General features: G+C 38.8%; 1 protein-coding gene across 12 annotated transcripts in view; it reads left to right on the top strand.

Annotated features, from left to right (window-relative positions):
- The window catches only part of PARD3 (par-3 family cell polarity regulator), a 459,106-nt gene that overhangs the window by 255,035 nt on the left and 181,438 nt on the right, over positions 1-22,633 (top strand). For 8 of the 12 annotated variants that reach the window (XM_065830907.2, XM_065830905.2, XM_065830903.2 and 5 more), the window contains 3 exons: positions 6,156-6,295; positions 7,799-7,927; positions 11,738-11,776. In XM_065830907.2, coding sequence (XP_065686979.1) covers positions 6,156-6,295; positions 7,799-7,927; positions 11,738-11,776 — 308 coding nt within the window. The remainder of the gene's footprint in view (positions 1-6,155; positions 6,296-7,798; positions 7,928-11,737; positions 11,777-22,633) is intronic. The other 4 variants (XM_065830909.2, XM_065830908.2, XM_065830910.2 and 1 more) reach the window with 1 other exon arrangement.

The raw sequence follows: 22,633 nt of genomic DNA, 5'->3' as shown, positions 1-22,633 counted from the left end.
TTTTTATTTAAAACTTCTTTTGAAGTGATATGTTCTCTTACACTGACTTTAGAATTCCTGTTCAGGTGCAATAGAGGTGTTTGTCACTTTTGAAATGAAGCATGTAGATTCCTAAATTACTTAATTGACCTTGAGAAATGAGATTCAAAAGTGATGCAAATCGTTTTGGGCATTATTAGCCACTGAAGAAACGTAAGCTGCCTCAAGTTTCATCTTTCCATTTTTAAAAAGCACTTCTGATCACTATTTATTAGCAGACTGTAGGAAAAAAGGGTAGAATGTTTCTATTAGGTTGATCAAAGATTTTCTTGAGAGGTCTGAGCTATGCTTGGAGAAATGAAGTTTTTCCGAATAACTCAGCTACACAAAAATGGGCATGCAATGAATTTGTCTTGATTGTGCATGTGGCTGCAGAAATGTTATAGACAGCTGAGCAGTCAGCCTTCTCAGCAGTCATTTGCACGTACAGTTACCCTGACTACGCATACACAAATTCTGAAAATACAGGGCTTTTACTAGGAGCAGTAAGATAACTTTTCAGGAAGTATCTAAAATGGTCTTAGTTAGTTTAGTAAAGCCCCTGACATTGAGAAGAGCTTATTTGCTGTTCAGCTCTTGCGTGAGGTCCAGTCCTTAATAAAAACTGCTTTTTAGCATTAAGCAGCAGGATAATTGTTTCAGCAATCATTCATCCATACATGGATCTCAGGAAAGAGTCTGCTGTGAAAAAGCAGGAACTTGAAATGCTTGGAAGGGCAGTGTCTGCTCTAATTATTGTCAGAGAACGTTTGGCCCTTCTGCTTATTTTTATTGTAATGTTACCTCACTCCTTATTCTGGATCATTTTATAATCTAGTACTTTCATTAAGTGGGGATGCTTTATTTTGTAATTTTTGTGACTTTCTGTCACAAACTGTTTCTGTGTGTAACCAACCTCCCTTATTGTTTTGCGAAAGGGAGACAGTGTTCTTTGTCTTTCGCAAAGAATCTGTACTTTTCCTTAACAACCCTTTGTTCCATCTGAGGACTGTTCACCCACATGGATTTTCCATATCTAGGTTGTTCTGAAACGTTCTCTGCTTCTCTTGCATAAGTGCTAACAAATGTGGTGCCCAATTGTCCAGTTATCAAACATTTTCCATTGTTTTAAAAGTAATTTTTTTTAATTTTAAATTTAGGGAGATCTGAAGTACCTGAGAACTCATCTGCATTTTCTTAAATTAGAGGAGAAGGAAGAGCATGGTTTGCTTCTAGCTCTGCTTGGAGTACTGGAAGTGAAGAGACCCGTAAAAGGAATATCATAAGAAGTTGACAGTGTGGGTCCTTCAGATGGTCCTTATTGGGTTTCTGAACTAATGCTCCTCACTAAGAGTGACATGAAGGTGCTGGAAGCAGTGCAAAGATGATGCTTGCTTTTCATCTCATGTCTGGCAGTGCTCCTACCCAACAGCACGTTTGGCTGCTGAGAATTTAGGCCTGCAGTTGATGCTGGATGAGGACCACACAATTTTTCATGCAGAAGAGCCTTAGAAACACAGAAACATTATGCCAGGCACTCTTCTCACAGTCAAGTAGATAATCCTAGTGTTAGTGAGAAATTAAACACTTTTTGACTGAGACATAACAGAAGGTCTAGAAAACTCTAGTAAGATTTGATGTTTTTTTAACGTCCTGTCAGTTTATGATCAGGCTGATTCCAAATAAAATGATGATGTTAATTCTGAATATATATTTAAATTACATGAAAGCCCCCCCCACACCTTAATGCTACAAGCACTTTTTCCCCCTAAAACTACAACTGAAGCATCAAATCTGCCCCTCTTCTGTTTGTACAATGTAGCTCTTTTACTACTGCAACTGGCCTTTTTATTCACCTAAAACTACTTAGTCTTCAGCTCAGAGCTGGCTGAGCTCCTGAGGGTGATGTGACCTTGGAAGGCGTGTTCAGCATCATATTCAAGAGAAAAGGGGGGCTCTACCTTGTCGAGAGAGCTGCTGATTTATCACAAAATCAAAGCTGAAGAATTTGAATTACACGAATTAGTGTGTAATTTTTAAATGTTATTATCACTCGATGTAATTTGATCATTGTCAGAGATGACAGCTATAGAGGGAGGAAGATGTTTTCTACCCTCCTTTTAAAATCTGTAAGAGAATAAATTGAACATAACTCAAATAATCTAGACTTTACAAAGCAAAGCTCCTAGCTTTGAGTAGAATGACTCCTGTGTTTTCAAAAACATGGAAATTCCTTCTGTTTTCTACTCCTTTTCTGGTTCTGCCTTTATGTGTGTCCAGTTTCTCCCATATTATTAGTATAAATCAGAGATATCAGAGGAGCCTGCAGTATGTTTGCACAGTTCCCTCATTATTATAATGGAGTTTTACACCCTAAGAACTGAAAACATTTTTAGCAGCAGGAAGATATTAAGATCTTAAACGCATTTCTATCAACAAGAGAACTGAAATGCGTGGAGTAGAGATAACTAAATCAGTTATGTGTATAAAGAGAAAAAAATCCAGTCACAGAAGTTGTATTTGTTTTTAGCCTCAGTCGAATGTATCTATTTTCTTCTCTTGTGAGCTTTTAATTTATATGTAATAAGCATAGGAGTTTATGAAGGTGTATTATACAGCTAAGGGCAGCAATAGTACATGAATAGTAAAATGAAGCAGAAAAAAGGTAAAAGGAAAATGACACCCAAAAGGTGTCTCATGCAAAGCTGTACAGACCAGAACAACATGTAGCCCAGTTGAGGCCCCTTCTTTCCACAGAAACAAGTAATTAGAATTTTCCTGTGCTAATATCTGGGCTCAGTGTGGATTTGTGGCATTCTGCTGGCTTTGGTAAAGGCTTTCTGGAGATTTGACAGCAGAAAATGCCACAATCCAAATTTATATCCTGTGTGCATTTGTAATATGAGCATTTCAAGTTCCGTTTTTTCCGTGGGGGTTTAAAGTGAAGTGTGTGAACCAGACATCTGTAATGATGCTGTAATCAGGCTATGGGGATTAAGCTTATTAATAATGAAATATTCTCCTGGGTGTGCAGTCACGTTCTGATACTACTTTAGAAATTTTAGCAAACAAAACCTGTACCCCAAGCGCAATATTCAACACAGATCCTTAACATAAGAAAAAAGATAAATTCCATAGAAAGCTGAGGTGTGACTTAGAAAAACCTTATAGAGATCATCTTCACATGTTGCAGGGAGTTAGAGCTCTATGAACATTTGAAGTATCGTTAAAATTGTGAGGTCTCCAAAGTAAAATATGGATGTTATGAGATCTAATACTTTTTTTCATCTCTGTATAATAGCACTGATAAATTTTATATCACCCTGAAAGTGAATGAAGACTTTCAAATTCAATGTCAGTTTTCCAGCTCTCCTGAATGCTGCAGAAGGAAGAGAGGTTGTCTCATGATAGTTAACCTAGAGGAACTGATCCAAATTTCCCAAACAATATGAGCTGCATGCACTTGCTGAGCATCCACGAGGACTTAGATATGTTCAGGCTGAAGATTTTAAAAAGTTGTGTCACCCCCAGCCCTGTCACCTGTGTCAATTTACTTCTTAACATGATTAGCATCTTGATAATAAAAGATATTGTACTAAATGTTAATCAAATGTAATTGTGCAGATTTCAGAAATCTGAAGGTAGACTACTGTTGACGATATTGGACTCCTGCTTCATTTTCATGTGTGAATATTAACCTGCTCGGTAAAAAAGTAGACTTAGCAAATGAACGTGGGGAACAGTATGACACAAATTAATGCAGGCTTTAACCTGTGACGGGTTGATCTTGACTGGGTACCAGGTCACACCTATCACGCTACTCTATCACTTCTCCTCCTCATCTGGACAGGGGATGGAAACTATGACGAAAAGCCTGTGGGTGGAGATAAGGACAGGGCTAGGTAGCTCACCAACTACAGTCACAGGCAAAACAGACTCAACTTGCAGAAATTAGTTCAATTTATTGCCAATCAAATCAGAGTAGGATAATGAGAAGTAAAACCAAATCTAAAAACACCTTTCCCCACCCCTCGCTTCTTCCTGGGCTCATCTTTACTCCCAATTTTTCTACATCCTTCCCCTCGAGTGGCACAAGGGGATGGGAAATCGGAGTTGTGGTCAGTTCATCACATGTTGTCTCTTCTGCTTCTCCCTCCTCACACTCTTCCCGTGCTCCATCATGAAGTCCCACCTACAGGAGACAGTCCTCCATGAACTTCTCCAATGTGGCTGCAGTTCTTCATGAACTGCTCCAGTGTGGGTTCCTTCCAGGGCTGCAGTCCTTCAGGAGCAGACTGCTCCAGTGTGGGTCCCCCACGGGGTCACAAACCCTGCCAGCAAACCTGCTCCTGTGTGGGCTTCTCTCTCCAGAGTATCTCAGGTTCTTCCAGGAGCCTGCTTCAGCATGGGCTTTCCATGGGGTCACAGCCTCCTTTGGTCATCCACCTGCTCCAGCATGGGATCCTCCATGGCTGCAGGGGCACAGCTGGCCTCACCATGGGCTGCAGCACCTCCTGCACCTTCTTCACTGACCTTTGTGTCTGCAGGGTTTGGTTTTTTTCTCACATTTTCTTACTCCCCTCTCCAGTTGCTGTTGCACAACATTTTTTTCTCCTTCTTGAATGTTATCCCAGAGGTGCTACCACTGTCTCTGATGGGCTTGGCCTTGGCCAGTGGCAGGTCCATCTTGGAGCTGGCTGGCATTAGCTCTGTTGGATGTGGGGGAAGCTTCTGGCAGGTTCTCACAGAAGCCACCCCTGTAGCCCCACCACTACCAAAACCTTGCCACACAAACCCAACACAAACCTCAAATGGTTCTATAGTTGTGTGCATTTCACGTAGGTTGTGTTCAGTTTCCCAGGGTTCATAGCTGAGGGCTGTTATGTAAAAGTTTGGCTTCTGTCTGTCCCTGTGATTTTTATACAAAGGGGTGTGTTGTGCAACTTTGAGGGACCATACCTGATGTTTCTGAGTCCTACCCGCAGGTTGCCTTAGTAGGTCAGATTAAACGTGGATTGGGCATGTGTATGCCTTGCTGGTGAACTTGAACTGTAGACTTATCTTGACAACCTCTGAGATGTTTCAAATGGAAGTTGTAGATAGTGCCACTCTGTCAGGGCTGCTCTCTGCTGAATGGCTGTCTGCATTTTATGACAGATTAAGCATCCTGAATAGACTCGATGTGCAATGCTGGGGGGTGGGCAGCTTTCAACGTAGAATTTCAAAGGTGATTGATAACACTGGACAGATTGCATCAAGGAGAGGATCACAAATGAGCTTTCTGCATAGTAGGAAAGGTCTCTGCTTGTCCTCTCAGCTTGTGAATCTCAGAACTGGAGTCCTCAGGTACACTTCAGTAACCAGTTATGGGTATTATCTCTCTGAAATACAAGCTAGTCTCATTTGCCATATTGACTTGACGCCCTCGCTGGATTTCTCCGCATTATGATAAACGTCTCTGTTTCGCTTCAGTGAGTCTTAGCCAAGTGTAGTCAGTCACCTGGCCATGCAGTAGGACCTCAGGAGTGGCAGCTTGGCTCTGCTCCCTGCCTGCGTGGCAGAAGGTGGGATGGAACTCAGCAAGAGCCGGGGTGAAGCCCCGGGACAGAGGAGCTGTTGACAGAAAACAGCCTGAGGTCCCTTGGAGCAGAACAAATGAGGTCACTGAGGTCTGGTCCTGTCTGTCACCTGCCGGTGTCCATAAGTGAGCTGACAAAGCCCCGTGCCCAGCAGTGCTGGCCGAGTGATACTGCTGAAAGAGTTGCAAAAGAGGAAGGATCAGTGACAAGATCCAGATTGACAAGGGGGAAAACAGTGATAGGATATCAGATATGCTTTGTTCTGATTCCTTGTCACTCAGCTCATCTGAAATAGAAAGTTGGAAATATGGCAATGACTTGGAAATCATCGGAACAGCAAGTTGCAAGGAGGGCCTGCTGAGCCACCTGTGCCAAGACTCAGTGCTTCAGCTACAGTGTTCCTATATATGCCATTTTTTTCCATTCTTACATTTTACATATGTATTTTCATGGATTATATTAGTATCACTAAGGTATACATAACATTCTGCTGGATCAAAATAATATGTCATATAAAATGTGCATTTTAACAAGTAACTTTCTCCATTCTTCTTGCAGGTACAGAAGGCTTGGGATTTAGCATTACTTCAAGAGATGTCCCAATTGGGGGCTCTGCTCCAATTTATGTGAAAAACATTCTTCCGAGAGGTGCAGCTATTCAAGATGGGAGACTAAAAGCTGGAGACCGATTAATTGAGGTGATTTAGTGTTACATGTTGTTTGTCTGTATTTTGGCATGAACCCATGCACTAGTTCACTTCCAAAGGCTCTTAGTTAAGGAAAATGTTTACCTCTTCTTTTTCCTTTTTTTTTTTTTTTTTTGGCTTTATCTCTTTCTGTAGCAGAACAAAGGCTGTGCATTTTCATCTGCTTTAAGAGTTGAACCCAGACATATTATGAAAACATGAGTTTATCTGTCCTTATATGAATATAGTGTCATAGCTTTACATTGTTGTTGAGGAATCAGTTGAAGCAACGTGATTCTTACCTAATAAGTGGCATTAAACCAGCATGGAGTGACACACCAGAAACTACTGAAGGTGTTGCCAAGTATGGAAGACAATACCCCAAAAAGGTTTAGTGAATTAACTGAAAGGGACAGTATAAGAGGAGGGTAGTGCTGCAGAGATTGAAGGCCGCTTCCCTCCTGAAGGGAGGATGTCCTCAAGGGAATGGAATTTCTCTTAGGCACACAGCAGACACCTCCCTGCAAATCGAGCTGGAGTGATATGTTACCACCTACAGCTCTTCATTACTGTCCCTAAGCCAAATGACACTGGAGGTACAGCTGAGACAGTAACTGCCTCTCAGTGCCCTTCAGACTTCACTTTCCTGCAAAATTGGTCAAGTCAGCTTGAATTTTTGCTGGAGGATGGCCCTCTGTAATTACTGTAATTCAAGGTAACCCAGATGACTTGGGTAGAAGGGGACTGGGAAACATTTAAGATGATAGCTATGGCATCTCGACTGTGTGAGCTGTGATCTCTTATGAGGAAAAGGAAAAAGATGGTTTCCTGATTTTTCCTGAACACTGGCTCCCTTGCGTAGCGCCGTTAGTTGATTTGCCTTGTGTTTCCAGAATGTTTCTGAACAGGCAAGCCTGAGAATACCACATCTTTCTCTGGCTTCTCCCTTACCCAGGTTAGGTCATCGAGTGGGGAATTTACTTGTATATATTCCATACCTGTCTGTCCTGGTAAGCAGTATGTGGAGGCCAAGGGGTTGGAGCTCTGAACAAAGGCAATATAAAGAGTTAACCCTAAAGTTATTTGGAGAAAAAAAATGATTTTCTGCTTTTGATAAAAGTTGTTGTGCAAGATATGTTTGGAAGATATGTATAACACCAAAGAATGTGGAAACAAAACCAGTTTTGAGTCATATCTTGATTTTGCCGAAGGATTTCTGTGCAGAAATTCTTGTAAAAAACACCCGTTAGATGGGATTAATTGGCTTTATAGTATATTGTTGCTATTAAAAAGGAGAGAAATATAGCTGTCTTGCTCGTTACTTGTGTTGGTATGTAAAGAATTTATGTTTAATTAGTTGTACTAAGTGGAAGCTGTACTGAGCCAGTAAGCAGGTTGCTTCAATGAGATCACTTTCATACTGTCCCATGTGAATAATATGACTTTTCAGTATGAATTTTTACTGTTTTTCCTGATTTGGAGTCATATCAATTTTTAATGTTTTCTTTGACACAGGTAAATGGAGTTGATTTAACAGGAAAAACCCAAGAAGAAGTTGTGTCCTTGCTGCGAAGCACCAAGATGGGAGGGACCGTCAGCCTTCTGATTTTTCGACAGGAAGAAACATTCCATCCAAGGGAACTGGTGCGTAAAATAGAGAGCAGCTAAGAGATTTAGATGAATATGAGCAAATGATTTGATCTTGTCACCTGCTAGTAAACATGCATGGCCAGCACTGAATATAAGGAAAAAGAAAAAAGCTTTTTTACTTTATTTAGAAGATTTTACATGAATGTTTTTTATTCTCTTTGAGATCTGATATTGGAATTAAATATATGTTAATAATGTATAAGTGAGAGTTTTATTTTGAGTGAAAATGTTTATTATAGAAGAAGGTATTGGATGGACTTTATTTAGATGCATGCAGACAAGTAGATTATGTCATATCTTTCACATGGAGAAATCTGTGTTTGAAAGCCTGCCATTTGTCCTCCTACCTGCTCAATAAAATATTTCAGAGCATATAATATTATGCGAAAACAGGATATGTAAATACATTTCTATCAAAAAATGGAATAAATGAGGAATAGGAGCCTTTTTTGAATATAAATGCAATCTCTGTGGAATGGAAACCCTGCAGTTATTAATTTAGCAGGGTAATTCAGAAAATGTTTCTAAGGAATTTACATGAAATGGAAATAAAATGATATTTCATACTGTACCTCCTCCACTTGCATAGTGTATGCAGATATTTCTCTGATAATTATTCAAGATAATTTCTGTTAAGAAAAGGTAGACTGTGGATGTAGCAGTCTTACTTTGTTCTGTATTCAATTAAACTGCTGAAGTTATTTATTATTTGTATTATCGTAGCTATACATAGCTAAAATAACTTATTTGGCTGCATTATCATGAGAAAAAAGACATATATAAGTGACAAATACAAGTATGATGAATAGATTACTACATTTTTTATTGGATTTATGTTATTTTGAATGCAAAGAGAATAAAATTTTTGTTTTGCTATTTCAAGATGTTTAACATTAACTTTTCAAAACTACAGAGAAACCTAGGGAGTCCAAGTAGCAGGGAAGGTTGCAAATGAACTCACTTTTACCTTAGTATTCTTGGAACATGACTTCAGGTACTGAGGTGATAGTTGTCATAAAATAAAGAGAAATGAACAAATTGAAATCATCTTATATTATATCTTATTGCTGGAACTGTGAGAGCAATCTGTTTATAAGTTCCTATGATGTAATTTTCACAGTGTTGCGATCTTACGTAAAGGTCAATGAAAATGCTTTTTAAGTTTTCTAAATAAACTTAGAAGTAAGAAAATGTCTTAATTTTGTGTATATTATTTCTATAGTAAAATGAGGAAGTTGTAATGCATAATTCAACACAATATTTTGTTTAAGTAATTGCAAACAAAGGCATAATGTAATACAGAGATTTAATAGTAGTACTTGTAGTTCTAAAAATCACAGCAAACAACTCCCTTTATATGAGTTCCACCTCAGTAGCTCACCTGCTGCTGCTCAGGTGATTTGTTCTCAGCTATTTTGGCAAACGCCAACACAGAGAGGCCAGATCTCATCATGGCTGTGTCAGGTAGTAGGTGGGCTCTGCGCTTTGTAGTCAGAGTTCGGATCTGAATTGGTGTACATTTCTGTACCTCCAATGGAACAAATGATATTGTGAGGATCTGACAGTACACGTGTGATGATCCTCTGCTGCATGAGGATTTGTTTGTTTGCATTTTGACATGAAGAACTGTTAGGTGTGCTCTGCTGACAGCTGTCAAAGAGCAGGAACAGGTTTGCTGGGGAAGGTGTTGAACTGAAGCCCATCAAAAGGGCTATTCTTTCTTATCTGGTAAGAAACAATCCTAAAAGAAAAAGAAAAAAAAAGTACTTTCAGTTAGCTCCTTTCAATAACTTTTACTAGCTTTACATACCAGAAATAATTTAATGTTGAAGGAGGGAGAGGAATGATCTGAAATCATATCAGTTCATCTTTTTCACGTGCAAACCTCCTTTGGCCACTTAGGAACAATTTGTCTTTGAATCCTTCCCCTATTTCTGTCATACTTTCCACACTCGTGTGCTTTAAATATTAACTGAATGAGATGTGTCTCAGAAACCGGATGCCTAAAATCATGTTATTTGATATTATCCATCTCATGAATGGCAGGACTTGCTGTTGCATGCTGAGGAACACTCAGTATTAAAACCATTTTCTATTTACCAATATTTGTACAGATAGTAATCTCAGTAAAAGTGGTGTTTAGATTTTAAGGTTTGGGTTATAGCTTGTTGAATGACTTTTGAAAAGTTGCTTATCCTGGGTTTTCTTTATGACTAAACTGAAGATAATACATTTTCAGCCGAGTTGTGGAGTTTAATGTCTTTGATGTATGTTGCTGTTATTGTCTGGAAGGGTCCTATGAAAAAGTGCAGTTTTTTTCTAAAACCTATGGGAATGTTAAACTGAGCCCATTTAGGTTAGTATGGAATCTTTGTAGCTGTGGCCAGGATAGGGGGTGTGTATGATGAACAACCATCATCCAGCACAGCAGACCATGCTAAAAGTGAGTAAAACGTGGATTCAGGGAATTAAATGAAATCGGCAGGAGTTTACTTTTCTAGCCAGTGAGATCTAGAAGAATGATTAAGTTTCTCCAGAATACCAGGCATTTTATTGCATCCAGAGTTACCTAATCCCAAATAGATAATATATTACAGCTTGTCCACATCAGTGTGAGAGGTGGATGGTTTCTTAAAAATCTTCCCTCCCTGTCCCCTTCCTTTATGAAAGGAGTGAGGATTACTCTGGTTAAGTAGACTCCTGTTATACTGTGGTTGCCTCACATAACCAAAAAGTAACTTGCTATGAAGGATTTTCTTAGAGCCTGCTACTGACCATGCGAATCCACTGAAGGACTGACTTCTGTTATTCAGCTTTTGAGCTATATTCTCAGCACCAGCACAACCTGGCTGGCAGAGTTGGTCTCCGGTACCCTACAAATTAATCTGCCCCTTGGTACACTTAGGTCCTTTATATGTTCCTGGTAGTTGGCTCCTTCTTTTTTCTTATTGCTTGTTGGCTGTAGGTTAAAACTAACTGGATGTTTTTGTTACTACTTGACCACCAGGTTTTTTTGCTTATTCATTTGAATCTCCTGCAGAATGGCCCAAAGCAAAAAAGTCCAGTAAACTCTAGCAATTGGTTTTGGCTCAGCTGAATGGAAAGAAACAGCTCATTAGCCCAAAAGTGATCATCCAGCAAGGTGGCTCCTGGGTGCTCAAAAGGGTTTTAATATGGACGGCTGTGGGCTTGGAAGAGCAAAAGTTCCTTCCTTGCAGAATTGGTTGGGAGATTCAGAAAGGTTTTCCAATGATGTATGTTTGCCTCATGTACCCTGAGACACAGATGAGGAATGCAAAGTATAGGAAGGTCCCCTCTGTGGTGGACTGAAAGGACCCTGCTATCCTTGAGATATCTAGTGCTGTAGTTCTGGTTCATCCAAACACACTCAAAAGGGGAATCCCTTGTTAAGATAAAAATGGATGTTTTAAAAAACAGTTGCTTGTTTATAATATTTGGAGAGGTTCATCTGGACTACTAAGGTCGTTCTTTGAAGCTTTCAAAGCAGAAGGGAAAGGCCAGGGGAGAAGATCCCTGAATGAGAATCATTCTTCCTTGGCCAGATAGGCACCCTCTTCGTAGCCAGGTAGTCAGCTGTGCTTGCCTGAGGTTGCTGAAGGTTCTTGTTGTTCACTTCTCATTTGATACTGTTTAGACAAATTTGAATCAGGGAGCAAGATGAACACACTTCATTTTTCCATTACCACTTCACATCAGAATTAGAGCTCTTTGTTATTCCCCTGCTGATAGATAGTATATGTCGTATGTAGTCGTGTTCTTATTTATTTTTTTTACTTCCTTTAGAATGCAGAACAAAGCCAGTCACAAATTCCAAAGGAAACGGTAAGAGCTTTGTCTTTTCCATACGGGAAGACTCCCAAATGTTTTTAAAATGATATGGCACTTCTCCATCGAAGTTTCACAGGTTATATACTGTAGATGGCTCTCTCTAGCTTTACATTTTAAATGCATTTTTTAATGTAATTTCAAATACTGTTTGAATATTATATGCAATTCAGTTATTATGTATGTTCAAGTGCTATTTGAAATTACATCTTTTATACACAGCTAAAGGCCCAAAGTTAGAATGATAAGACTAGACTGTTAGCTTGGGTTACTTGTTGTAACTAATTGTTTTAATCATTATTATATGACTGAAACCTGAGATACAAACACAAAAATTAGGCAGTTGGATTTAAGTCACAATTATATCCTCACAGCAAACTACTGTTTATTAATTAAGAAACTATAGTGAAGTAGTCAAATTTAACCCTTTGAAAGCTGCAACAGGTTGGTTATCTAATGTGTCGTTGAGGCTGTGTATTGAGGTTGTATGCTGTTTATAGACCTCATTTTGGTCAGGGGAACAGCATCGGTCTTAGTACACATATATTATATTAATATATGCATTTTTTTCTAAAATAAAATATTTAGTTTATGAAATATTAGCAGAGGATATAACAGTATATTTCCTTAAAGGTATACTGTATCTTACTCAAAACTTCAAGAAACTCCATTTAATTAGGTACCTATTTCAAAATTAAGCAATAAATTAGATTATGGAGAAGTTAAGAGGATTCATGCTGGGATTTGAAATTAGTTAGGCCTCTGAAAAACAGAAAAAGCTTGTCTAGATGATTCAGCATGCCTTACCAGCAACGGTGCGATGGTGTCTGGGACAAGACCAGGGAAAGAGACCTAAGAGCCATCTCAGTGAAATGGGTGAGGATACATTGATTGATACTCTTAATGTTTAAGGCCAATGGAATATCACTGGAAAAATAAGTGCTTGGGTTGAATGTAGCAATATTCACTTTTATCCCTCTGTCTTTTGATGTCATTCTAGTCTGAAAGCATCTACATAAGAGCTCTGCAAAATTGTGGGTGTATCGTTGTTTCAGACATTCCTCTCAGTATCTGTTTAGTACATCTACTCTCCTTAATGGATGTATGTTTTTCTCTTCGTAATTTCTTGCTATGTACTACTGATATGTAAGGAGATCAAAGATCAAAACCTAGGACAGTATTTCTGCCTGTATTTGAATACAATTGAAAATAATTTGTGGGTGCAGCCTTCTAAAAGTGTCCTGGCTTTAGGAGTTGGAATTCTGCCCCAAAACCTCGTTAAGATAAGACAGGTTGCCTATAGGGTGTTCATATAAAACAAAGTGAATGTTTTGTACCAAGTCCCATGGTGAAATCTTTTCTCTAGGATTCTTCTGATCAACTTCCTGACTTCATCTAACAAAAGACCAAAAGAAAATAAGGATCTCTCATCTGTTCGCTATAGATCTGAGCTAAAAATTGCTTGATAACCAGGGGATTATGCAAGAGGGACAGGGAGTGCAAGAGTAGCTAGGGATTTCTGAAAAAAACAGCCAGAAGGGCCTAGCAAGCCCTGGAAATAGAGGAGTCAACTGGAAAACATGTGGAGAGGTATTTGGTTAGTGAGGGATTGAGGCTGGAAAACTGGTCAATACGAAATGTTTTTGCGCAATGTCTTGGGTTTTTCATTCATTATGGGGTGGGATTGTTTTGTTATTTGTTCGAAGGGCTCAGAGCAACAGTGATCACTGGTAGGAGCAGTAGGTCTCTTTAAATTTGCCTACTCCTGGGTTCGAATGAAAAATGGAATAAATGTGAAAGGTGTCAGTGGGTATTTATAATGCACAATGCCTTTGAGCTTACCTCCCTTCCTCCAATCTGCTTTGCTTTGGATAAGTGTGATACTGCAGTTCTAAAGAACTAATTTTCCACAGCTGCACATTAATAACACTGTCACACATTTTCTTACTATTATTATTATTATTATTTTTGAAAGTGGTTTTCATTGCTTTCCTTTATTCTATTTGGTTCTGCATCAATCCCTATTTATTCCTCCTCTATCTACTTTTCAGGTCTTTGAGATTTCTAATCTTGCAAGTTCTATTTCTTTGCCTGCTCTGATCTTTGTGCTGTTAGTTTTGAGGTTTTAGTCTCCCAGTGTCAAGGACTTGCTAGTAGAAAGCAAAGAAAAAAAAATAAAACCCAGAAAAAATGATGAAAGCAGTGAAGCTATAGGGATGAGAGGTGAAATACAAGTCTATTTTTAATTTATAGGCGAAATGATTGCGGTGTTTTTTTGTTTTGTTTTTATGTCTTTTTGGGGAAACGGAAGAAAAATACACCTTTGAAATTAAAAAAGAAAAAAACCCTTGAAAATGCAAGGCCTGAAATAAAATGTATAAGTAGACCCCAAAATATGAAGCCTGATTTATTTTCACATTATTTACACTCAGGAGTTACCTTCATGTAAGTGTTATAATACTTGGAAATGGTTTACACTAATATTGTGGCACTTGAGTGCAGTAGTTAGGGTCTTCATAGATGAAATAAAACAAAACCTTGAAAATTATTATTTTCTTTATTTGTGGCCTGAAATCCTTGAGAGAGTTATTTCTATCCATATAGGAAAGCATATGACTTCATATTTTGCACGCCATTGCACGATGCAGATTCTTCTCTTCTCATTCTTATATGAGGAGTTTTTGTAACTTGCTAAGCTCACAGAATTTAAGCTTTGGTCTCCAACTATCCATAAGAAATGCAAATTACTAATGCAACTGCAGCTTCTATCCAATAACTGTGCCCTGGTGCAAACAGTGCCGCTGTTCTTACCTTTTATTTTGCTGATGAACAGAACAAACAGGTGCTCGAGCATTATCTACTGGAGCAGGGAAAACTCATGTATCTTGGTTGGAAGATTGTTTCGCCCAGCCAGGAATTTGTACCGTTTGTGTAGCTGATGACAACATGGAACAGATGCACCTATTTCTAAACATGGTGATTATTTGGAATGTAGGAGATTGACCGTAATATGAAAACTAGTAATTTATCATTATTACATTTCTGTTTCTAAGCATAATTATCTTAATCTTGTTACAGAGCATTGAAATGAACTGTTAATTATGCTATGTAAAACATCTGCCAATTAATTTTTCCTCATACTCTTTGAAAGTCAATAGTGTTTCAGTAATATTTTGCTTTTACAGTTGTCATTCACTGTTTGTTTTCTGCATTCAAACTGGCAAGTTAACTTTCATAGAAGCATAGTGCTAGAAAAATAATAATTATCATATATGTAAGTATTTTGTAGGGGGTGCTGTCTGTTTGTAAAAAGAGATTCAAAGTTAGGACTGAGAACTTCATTCTCTGACTCTTGCACTCAGCAGCACGGTAAAGCTTCAGTTTTCTGTTCTCATTTGTTTTTCTGTCAAATTGCTGTAAGTGAGCAGAATGTTATGAATTTTAGTGAGAGCAGGATTTGTAACAGTGACATAACAAGAGCGGTTGGTGCGTTGGAACAACATATAAATGTTTAGCAGCCCTGATAGAAATTGCAAATGGGATTGCTTTTTATTTTCTTCTGAACTCGAACATCTGATACTCCTGTTATCATCTAAATTTAATTTTGATCACCATGTTCTTTCAGAATCCAAGGCTAACGCCGTGCCTAAATCTTTCAGCATTTTGGGGTTCAATTGCTGCTTTTCCCATAGACTTTTCTGTGTGATTCTGAGAAAATTAGATACACATTGTATGTAAGAATTCATCACCTATAAGAATGGGGTGACCATACAAACTTGATCAGAGGCATTTTATAAGAATTAATGTAAATTTATTTTTGTACACTTTTTGTTTGCAACTATTCTTGTTATGAATATGAGAGATATGCTAGCAAATGCCTGGAAAGAGGTATTTTATGTTGATTAATGGATGGAAAGTTCTTGGAGCTTAGTCTTGGGGGAAGAAAAAAATGCACTGAGTGTTGAACCTTAAGGTGTTGGTGTTCTGAGCATGTGTGTGTGTGTGTATGTGTGTTTTACTTGTAGTGAAAACCTGTTTGCATTACTTCAACGTGTGTAGTCACTGTGTATGTATACATAGCCGTTTTTAAAAAACTCTTATGTTCCCACCAATTCATATTTAGGACTTCAGCTTTCATAGCAGCTTCTTATCATTCGGTTGATGCAACTCTTCCTTCACGCAGAACCTTCTTTGGAAAACAGTTTAGAGCTTCATCAGTTTCTGTTCCTGCAATAGGTGATCCAAATGTCTAAAACTTGAGCCAAGATTGTATGCTGACTAATACCGGCCTATACCAGGAGCAGTGCTGGTGTCATTAGATACAGAATGATTTTATTGAAAGACAAGAGGTTTGGTTGATGATTTAACTGTTGCTGTTATTTCTTCCCTGGTGTTTAGGAATACTGCAAATGATGGGTGCTGATTATTTTTATCTTCTAATGGTGTGAGGCACAAGGCTGATTGCTATGTTTTTTAAAAATAAAACATAGAATGATAGACTGGTTTGGGTTGGAAGGAACCTTCAAAGCTCATCTAGTCCAACCCCCCTGCCACGAGCAGTGACATCTTCACCCAGATCAGGTTGCTCAGAGCCCTGTTCAGCCTGGCCTTGAATGTCTCCAGGGAGGGGGCATCTACCACCTCTCTGGGCAACCTGGGCCAGTGTTTCACCAGCCTCATTGTAAAAAATTTCTTCCTCGTGTCTAGCCTGAATCGCCCCTCTTTTAGTTTAAAACCATTACCCCTTTCCTGTCCCCATCTTTCTTATAGGCCCCTTTTAAGTACTGAAAGGCCACAATAAGGTCTTTCTGGAACATTCTCCGGGCTGAACAAAACCAGCTCTCTCAGTGTTCCCTTGTAGGAGAGGTGTTCCAGCTCTCTGATCATTTTGGTGGCCTTCTCTGGACCCTTTCCAACAGGTCCATGTCTTTCCTGTGCTGAGGGCTCCAGGGCTGGATGCGGCACTGTGGGTGGGGTCTTACCGGAACAGAGTAGAGGGGCAGAATCACCTCCCTCCAGCTACTGACCACAAACAGCAATTGTAGTGATATTTGGAGTGGTTTCAGATTATATTTTTAGTAAAGTTGTGACATAAGAAACAAATCAGTAGCTATACAAAGGAAATATGTAGTGAATGTGTAATCTGCTGCAGGTTACTGTTGAGTTTAGAGTCTTTTACCATAGGAGGTACTGTAGCATGTTCTGAGGCATTAATGAGTAGAGCTGAAACATTAATTCCTAGTGAATAATTAATACAGCAGACTGTGTTTATGAATGTTCTTTGAGTAATCTGAATTTCCCGGAACATCCAGTGATAATCGACAAAAACTGCGTAACGCTGTGCTTGGGATTGACCCTCAGGACTGTAGTTTTGACTCAGCCACCTGCAGGGCTGCAGCGTGGCACAGCCTGGCTGGCTCCCTGCAGCACTGCGGCAAAGCTCCAGCCCTTTTCTCAAAGCTTGTGTTGATAACATTGCTGGCCAATTGCTGATTTCATGGCAGGCAAAGTACATGTCCCTTCTCTGGGTTCTGTAACAAGCTTGCCTCAAGGCCACCATTGCAGCGTCATCCTGAAGCCATACTGGTGTGCATATCTTTATTTGCCAGTATTATACTATTTCCTATGTACCAGCCTATGTTATTTTGAATAATAAGCATGAACTGTGTAGGGCATTTACAATTCAAACAACACATATAGGAGGTGAGACTGAAAGGGGCCCCCAAGTCCTTTAGTTCACCATGTGCTAGCACAGGCAGTAGGGTCGTCACGTTCTTGGCCTAATTTGGGTGAGTGCAAAGTTCACGTTGTTGCTTAAAATTCCTGTTTACACATCTGAAAACACATTGGCTATGTGCAAAGCTTGTTTTACTGCACTCTTGGCTTTATACTCTTGGTGTTGATCCTTGCAATTCAAATCCAGAGAAAACAGTGAGATGAAGTGGTTTGCCATGGTTGCCTGGAAGTCTGCAGCAGAAGTAGGAGTGAGACACAGGTCATTCCCAGTGCCCTGTGCTGGCATTGCCTCGTGAGGAACGTGTTCCCTGCCGTGGACTTCTACAAAGGCATTGTTTCCCTTTCAACTTTGTTTTTCTGTCTGGCTTTCCCAGACACTCTCTATCTGTTTCTTTAGTCTTTCAGGTCTTGTACATCCAACAGGCCAGTGAGAGAAGAATAAAGATTTTAGGGAGCTGTTTCATTAGTGTGTTGAGCATTGAAGTTTTTCTTGAACAAGAGATAGTGCAGAGAGCTGTAGCTTTATAAGCTTTACTGGCAGAGCAGACACCTGCTGTGTATCTAATCCCTTGGTTTTCACTTCTCTGGGATAAGCATCCTGTAAAGAAATGGGGTTAGCATTACAATCACATATTTGTTTCAGAACATGCAGTAGAAGCACAAAATTTGAGTAGGAACAACAGTTTGGAACAGGCCATGTTGGCCTGGATAAAATACAGTCATTGTGGCAATGGCAACAGACTAGTCCCTGGGTGAAGTTCTGAGATGCGTAACCAACAAAATAATTTTAGTGGTCTGACCAGGTGATTTGAAATGTAGAATCTCAACTTCTTAATCCAGTTTCTATGACAGCGCAGATCAGAGTGTTAGCATTAGAGAGAATAATGTTTGCACAGACAAGCAATGGAGTTCTTATAGAGATAAATAACAAACATGTGGATGTACTTAAATATGGGCTTTTGCAAAGCTTTGATTTTCATACTAAATGAAAAGCACATGCTAGAATTTTTGTGCTTTCAAAAACATTTAATTTTTTTCTAAACCATTTTTAATCCATCAAAAACATTAAACTGAAGACATTTTTGAATGTGTAACATGTTTTTTGATATTAAATTAAATCCTTAAAATGGACATAACTGGAAATATAATGGGTCTGTTTTTCATGAGCTAGCATTTCTGCATATAAATATGTACCAAAGTTAATCCACATATAATGTGCAAAAAAACTTTTCCTTGATGGGATTAAAATTAAAGCAGACCACATTTCCCATAAAATCTCAGAATTCAAATTTAGTTTTTGATATTTAGCAGCTGCTGTTTGATTTGAGTAAGAGTGCAGTCTTTGCCAGATGTGACATATTAACTTAGCTAATCTGAGTAATGAGTCTCAGTGTATACGTGCAAATAAAATTCATTAGTGTTTATCTAACATATGGGAAGTATTAAAATACTTAACCTAGGAAGAGTTAGAAAAAGAAAGCGAGCCTAAGAATTTTAGCTGTTTGGTGGGCCCTATATCATTTTATATCTAGACAAGTAGATACTTTAGGCCCTTATAACCTGTAATGCAGCACATAATTGTTTGATTTAAAAAAAAAAAAAAAAAAAAGATAAAAGGCCTTGTTGTATTTCAGGAGGAAAGCAGACCAGGGTGTGCATGTCACTGTTGGATCAGTAGGCAGGCTTTGCTCTGCTGGAGGCCCAGTTTTAAATCTGAATGAGCAGCTGTAGTTACATTTCTCTAATGCCTGCCCAGGGCAGGATGCATCAGCTCTCAGTTATTCCTCCTCAGGAAAGGCCTTGGCTGCAGTTGCAGAGGTGTGTTACAGGCCATCTACATCGCTCCGTTTTCAGCACCTCCAGCAGTTATACATCTTCTTACATTTTTATAAGTACCAAACTTCACGCACCATGAAACAATTGTTGACCATGGATACTGTTTTGCTTCCTTAAAGCTGCTTGATTGACGTGTCCTACATTGTATATGTGATAGCATACAATAAAAGTGAGAGTCTTTTGGTGTGTATGAGTTTAGAAGGTGGCCTACTGTGACAACAGTGGCACCCACCTAGCTTGAAGGACAAAACAATTTGATTCGTCTCTGATGTCAAGAATGTTTTTGCACAATAGTTAAGTGAAATCTCCTCTCTCTTGTGTACATCATGCATGATTTGAAATAAGAATTCTATTTAGTTATAATAATACTGTTGCTTTCCCAAAGTATAGGAGTTATGATTTCTTAGAATCATAGGTACCTTGTGAGAAAGAATAATGAATTTGATATTAAAATCTTCTAAAGATGGAAAATATCCTGGAAAAAGCTGTGATGTTACGTTGGTATTCCCCTTTATTGGAACCAGATATCTAAACCCTGGATTTTGCAAATGCCAGTTCTTTTACTTTTCTAGTGTACACTTCCTAGACCTGGTGGGCTCTTAACATTCACGAGAGTTTAAACTCATCTTTCGAGAACTTCAGATTTTCAGGCTGGACAAATTCAAGAGAGAAGATGAATTTATGACGCAAAAGATTGATGGGTTAACAAAATAATAATTAAACAGAGGCTTACAGGCTTGAGACTGTGATGTTAGAAGGATGGACACAGCAGGATTTGACGGCAGGTAAAGTGAATAGTGCAGATGGGGTCATTGGAGGTGTTACGTAGCACTGGTGCCTCAGTTATTGTGTGAATTTATCATATGAATTTCATCATCATATAAGAAGGCTGTGTTTGTATATGTACATGTATATGCTTGTGCATACAAGAACCCTGTACATGTTTTCATGTGTGTCATTAACGTAATTTGGAAATGTAGGTTGCCCTCTAAGAGCAGGGATACAGAGCTTTCTTAATTGCTTCTGTGAAAAGAAGCAGGAGCGCACTGGATTTTTGCTGAGAGATTAACGTATTTCTTTTCTCGATGCACGATCACAAAATAACTTGCAGGCAGGTTTCAGTGACTTAATAGCTGCTGAGAAGACGACATGTCTGAGCTCGCAAGAGAACGAACTTTGCTGGAGAGAATGCAGCCAGCTTTGGAGCTGCAGTGAGCTGCTTCGGAAACTTGTCCCAGCTTGACTGGAAATTGCTTCCCCTGTTAGGTGGGAGGAGGGTTTTCTTTGCTGTTAGGTGTCTTTTTTCACCCATCTCACGCTGCTTGCTGGTGAGCTCCCTTTTATAAAGGGAGGAAGTCCCAAGCAAGGAATTTCTACATAGTCTTTAAAACACAAAAAAATAAGGAGATGGCTGTTACTAACATGATGACATAGACTTATTGCACTTTTAGTGTCAAGGTCCATTTTAACGTTGTTTACAAAATTAAATCAGGTTTAATGATCAGATCAGGAACCGATGTTCTATAGAAGAGAAAATTTTCCCTCCTATTTTTCCAATGGTGCTTTGTAATCTCCATACGTATCGAAGCATAGCCACAAGCTTGCTCTAGTCAGGAAGTTTATCTTTAAATTTATGATATATTTATGTTGTATTTAAACAGTGAAAAACTTATCTCAAATTTCATTTGTCATACATTTATGCCAATTATGAATTTGAAGCCAAAAAATAGGTCACCTACATATTTTATCACCAATCGAATTTTTATTATGAATTACATACTTAAGCAGCTTCAGTCATCTAGCCGAAGTCATTTCAGATGACCTTTTCCTCAGCAGACTCTGTCTGAACAGAATATTGTTCTGCTGTTAATTGTTTTGGACGTAATGTGTGAAAAATCTTAAGGGACTTGATTTTTGTTGTCAGGGTTCACAGTACATAATTTTGCCCACATATTTACTCTTGGCCTGTCAAAGTATATGAAGGAATAAATTTCTCCCACAGATCAAATAATCATGAAAATACTGTTGAGGTGTTTGATTGACATAGAGAAGCTGTTAATTTAGAGTGTATCAAAATCAAATGGAAGTTATTGCAATTAGGAAGTGATTGTGTTCTCAGTTGAAATTTTTAAATGCCGCATTCTAGATTTTTTTGCATTTTTATGCTGTCTCGTGGATGTATTGGAGAATTTATATGGTTTGTTACATTTAGATACGTAATGTTCAACGTAATTTACTTTTTTAAAAATAGGTGATATTTAATCGATTGGGGAGAGCTGCTGTATATGTGATGTTTCTTTACTTTAAAGGGCTTTGGGAACAAAGGTTTCAGCCAGTCTGAGGTTTTGTTTGATGTTTTTGTTTGGCTGGTTTTGTTTTTACAACTTTGGTTCAAAATATTATGTTATCAGGCTAAAAACTTCCTCCTCATTTCTCTGAGAGTGGCTCCTTTATGGCATGCTATGAGGTTCCTGATCACTATGTAGTTCTGTTCCAAGGTTTGTATTTCTGAAGTTGTATTCAATGAATTATACAAAGTAAGACCTTTGGTACCATGGCGTGGCACAAATGTTAGAGTCAGTACTTTCATATCCATTGTCCTTGAATCCTGATGGTTCAGTTATTCTGGAAAGCCACATTTTTCTCCTAAGTATTCTGTGAAAAAACTGTAGGATATCAAAAAGAAATATTTGTTCCCTCCATTGCTTAGCTGGCTTAGTTGAAAAAAACTGTGGATCCCCAATGAAGTCCTTAAAGCAATTTATTTAGCCTTAACCCAGTAATGGTATTTTTTTTTTCCTTTAGATGAGTTGCATAGTTTTCTCATGGCTTCAGCACTTCTGTTCCAGTGTTGAGGCTGCTGTTTATAATTGTTTCATGAGCATGATCTGCTCACTCACGTGCAGCTGCTAAGGAATAGTTTGCTCCAGGCTGAGGCCTTCAGTTTCACCTGCATATTTGGGTATCTGTATCCTGATATTAGCTTATTTTCTTATTCAAGTCTCTAGGAAACGAGCAGCAGAAGCCTCACGTTAAAAATAGTGCAGAGCTGATAATGCAGCTCTTTGGTGTGGCTGAAGAGAAGTAGCGTAGGGGGTGTTATCCAGGTCCTTGGGGATACTGACGGAGGTGCTGTCTCCAGTCCTCCCATTGGCATGTGGAAGTGAACCTGTCGGACTGTGCAGGGAAGCTGTTTCGTTCTCTGCCCTGAAAGGGAGGTCACTGGGGCTCAAGTTCTGGCAGATTTTTTAGAACATTAGAAAATAGTGAGGGAGAAGGGGA

Source organism: Patagioenas fasciata, chromosome 2 (genome assembly GCF_037038585.1).
Source record: "Patagioenas fasciata isolate bPatFas1 chromosome 2, bPatFas1.hap1, whole genome shotgun sequence".
Lineage (NCBI taxonomy): Eukaryota > Metazoa > Chordata > Aves > Columbiformes > Columbidae > Patagioenas > Patagioenas fasciata.
Note: the sequence above shows the minus strand (reverse complement) of the source record. Positions and strands in the feature narration are given on the sequence as shown.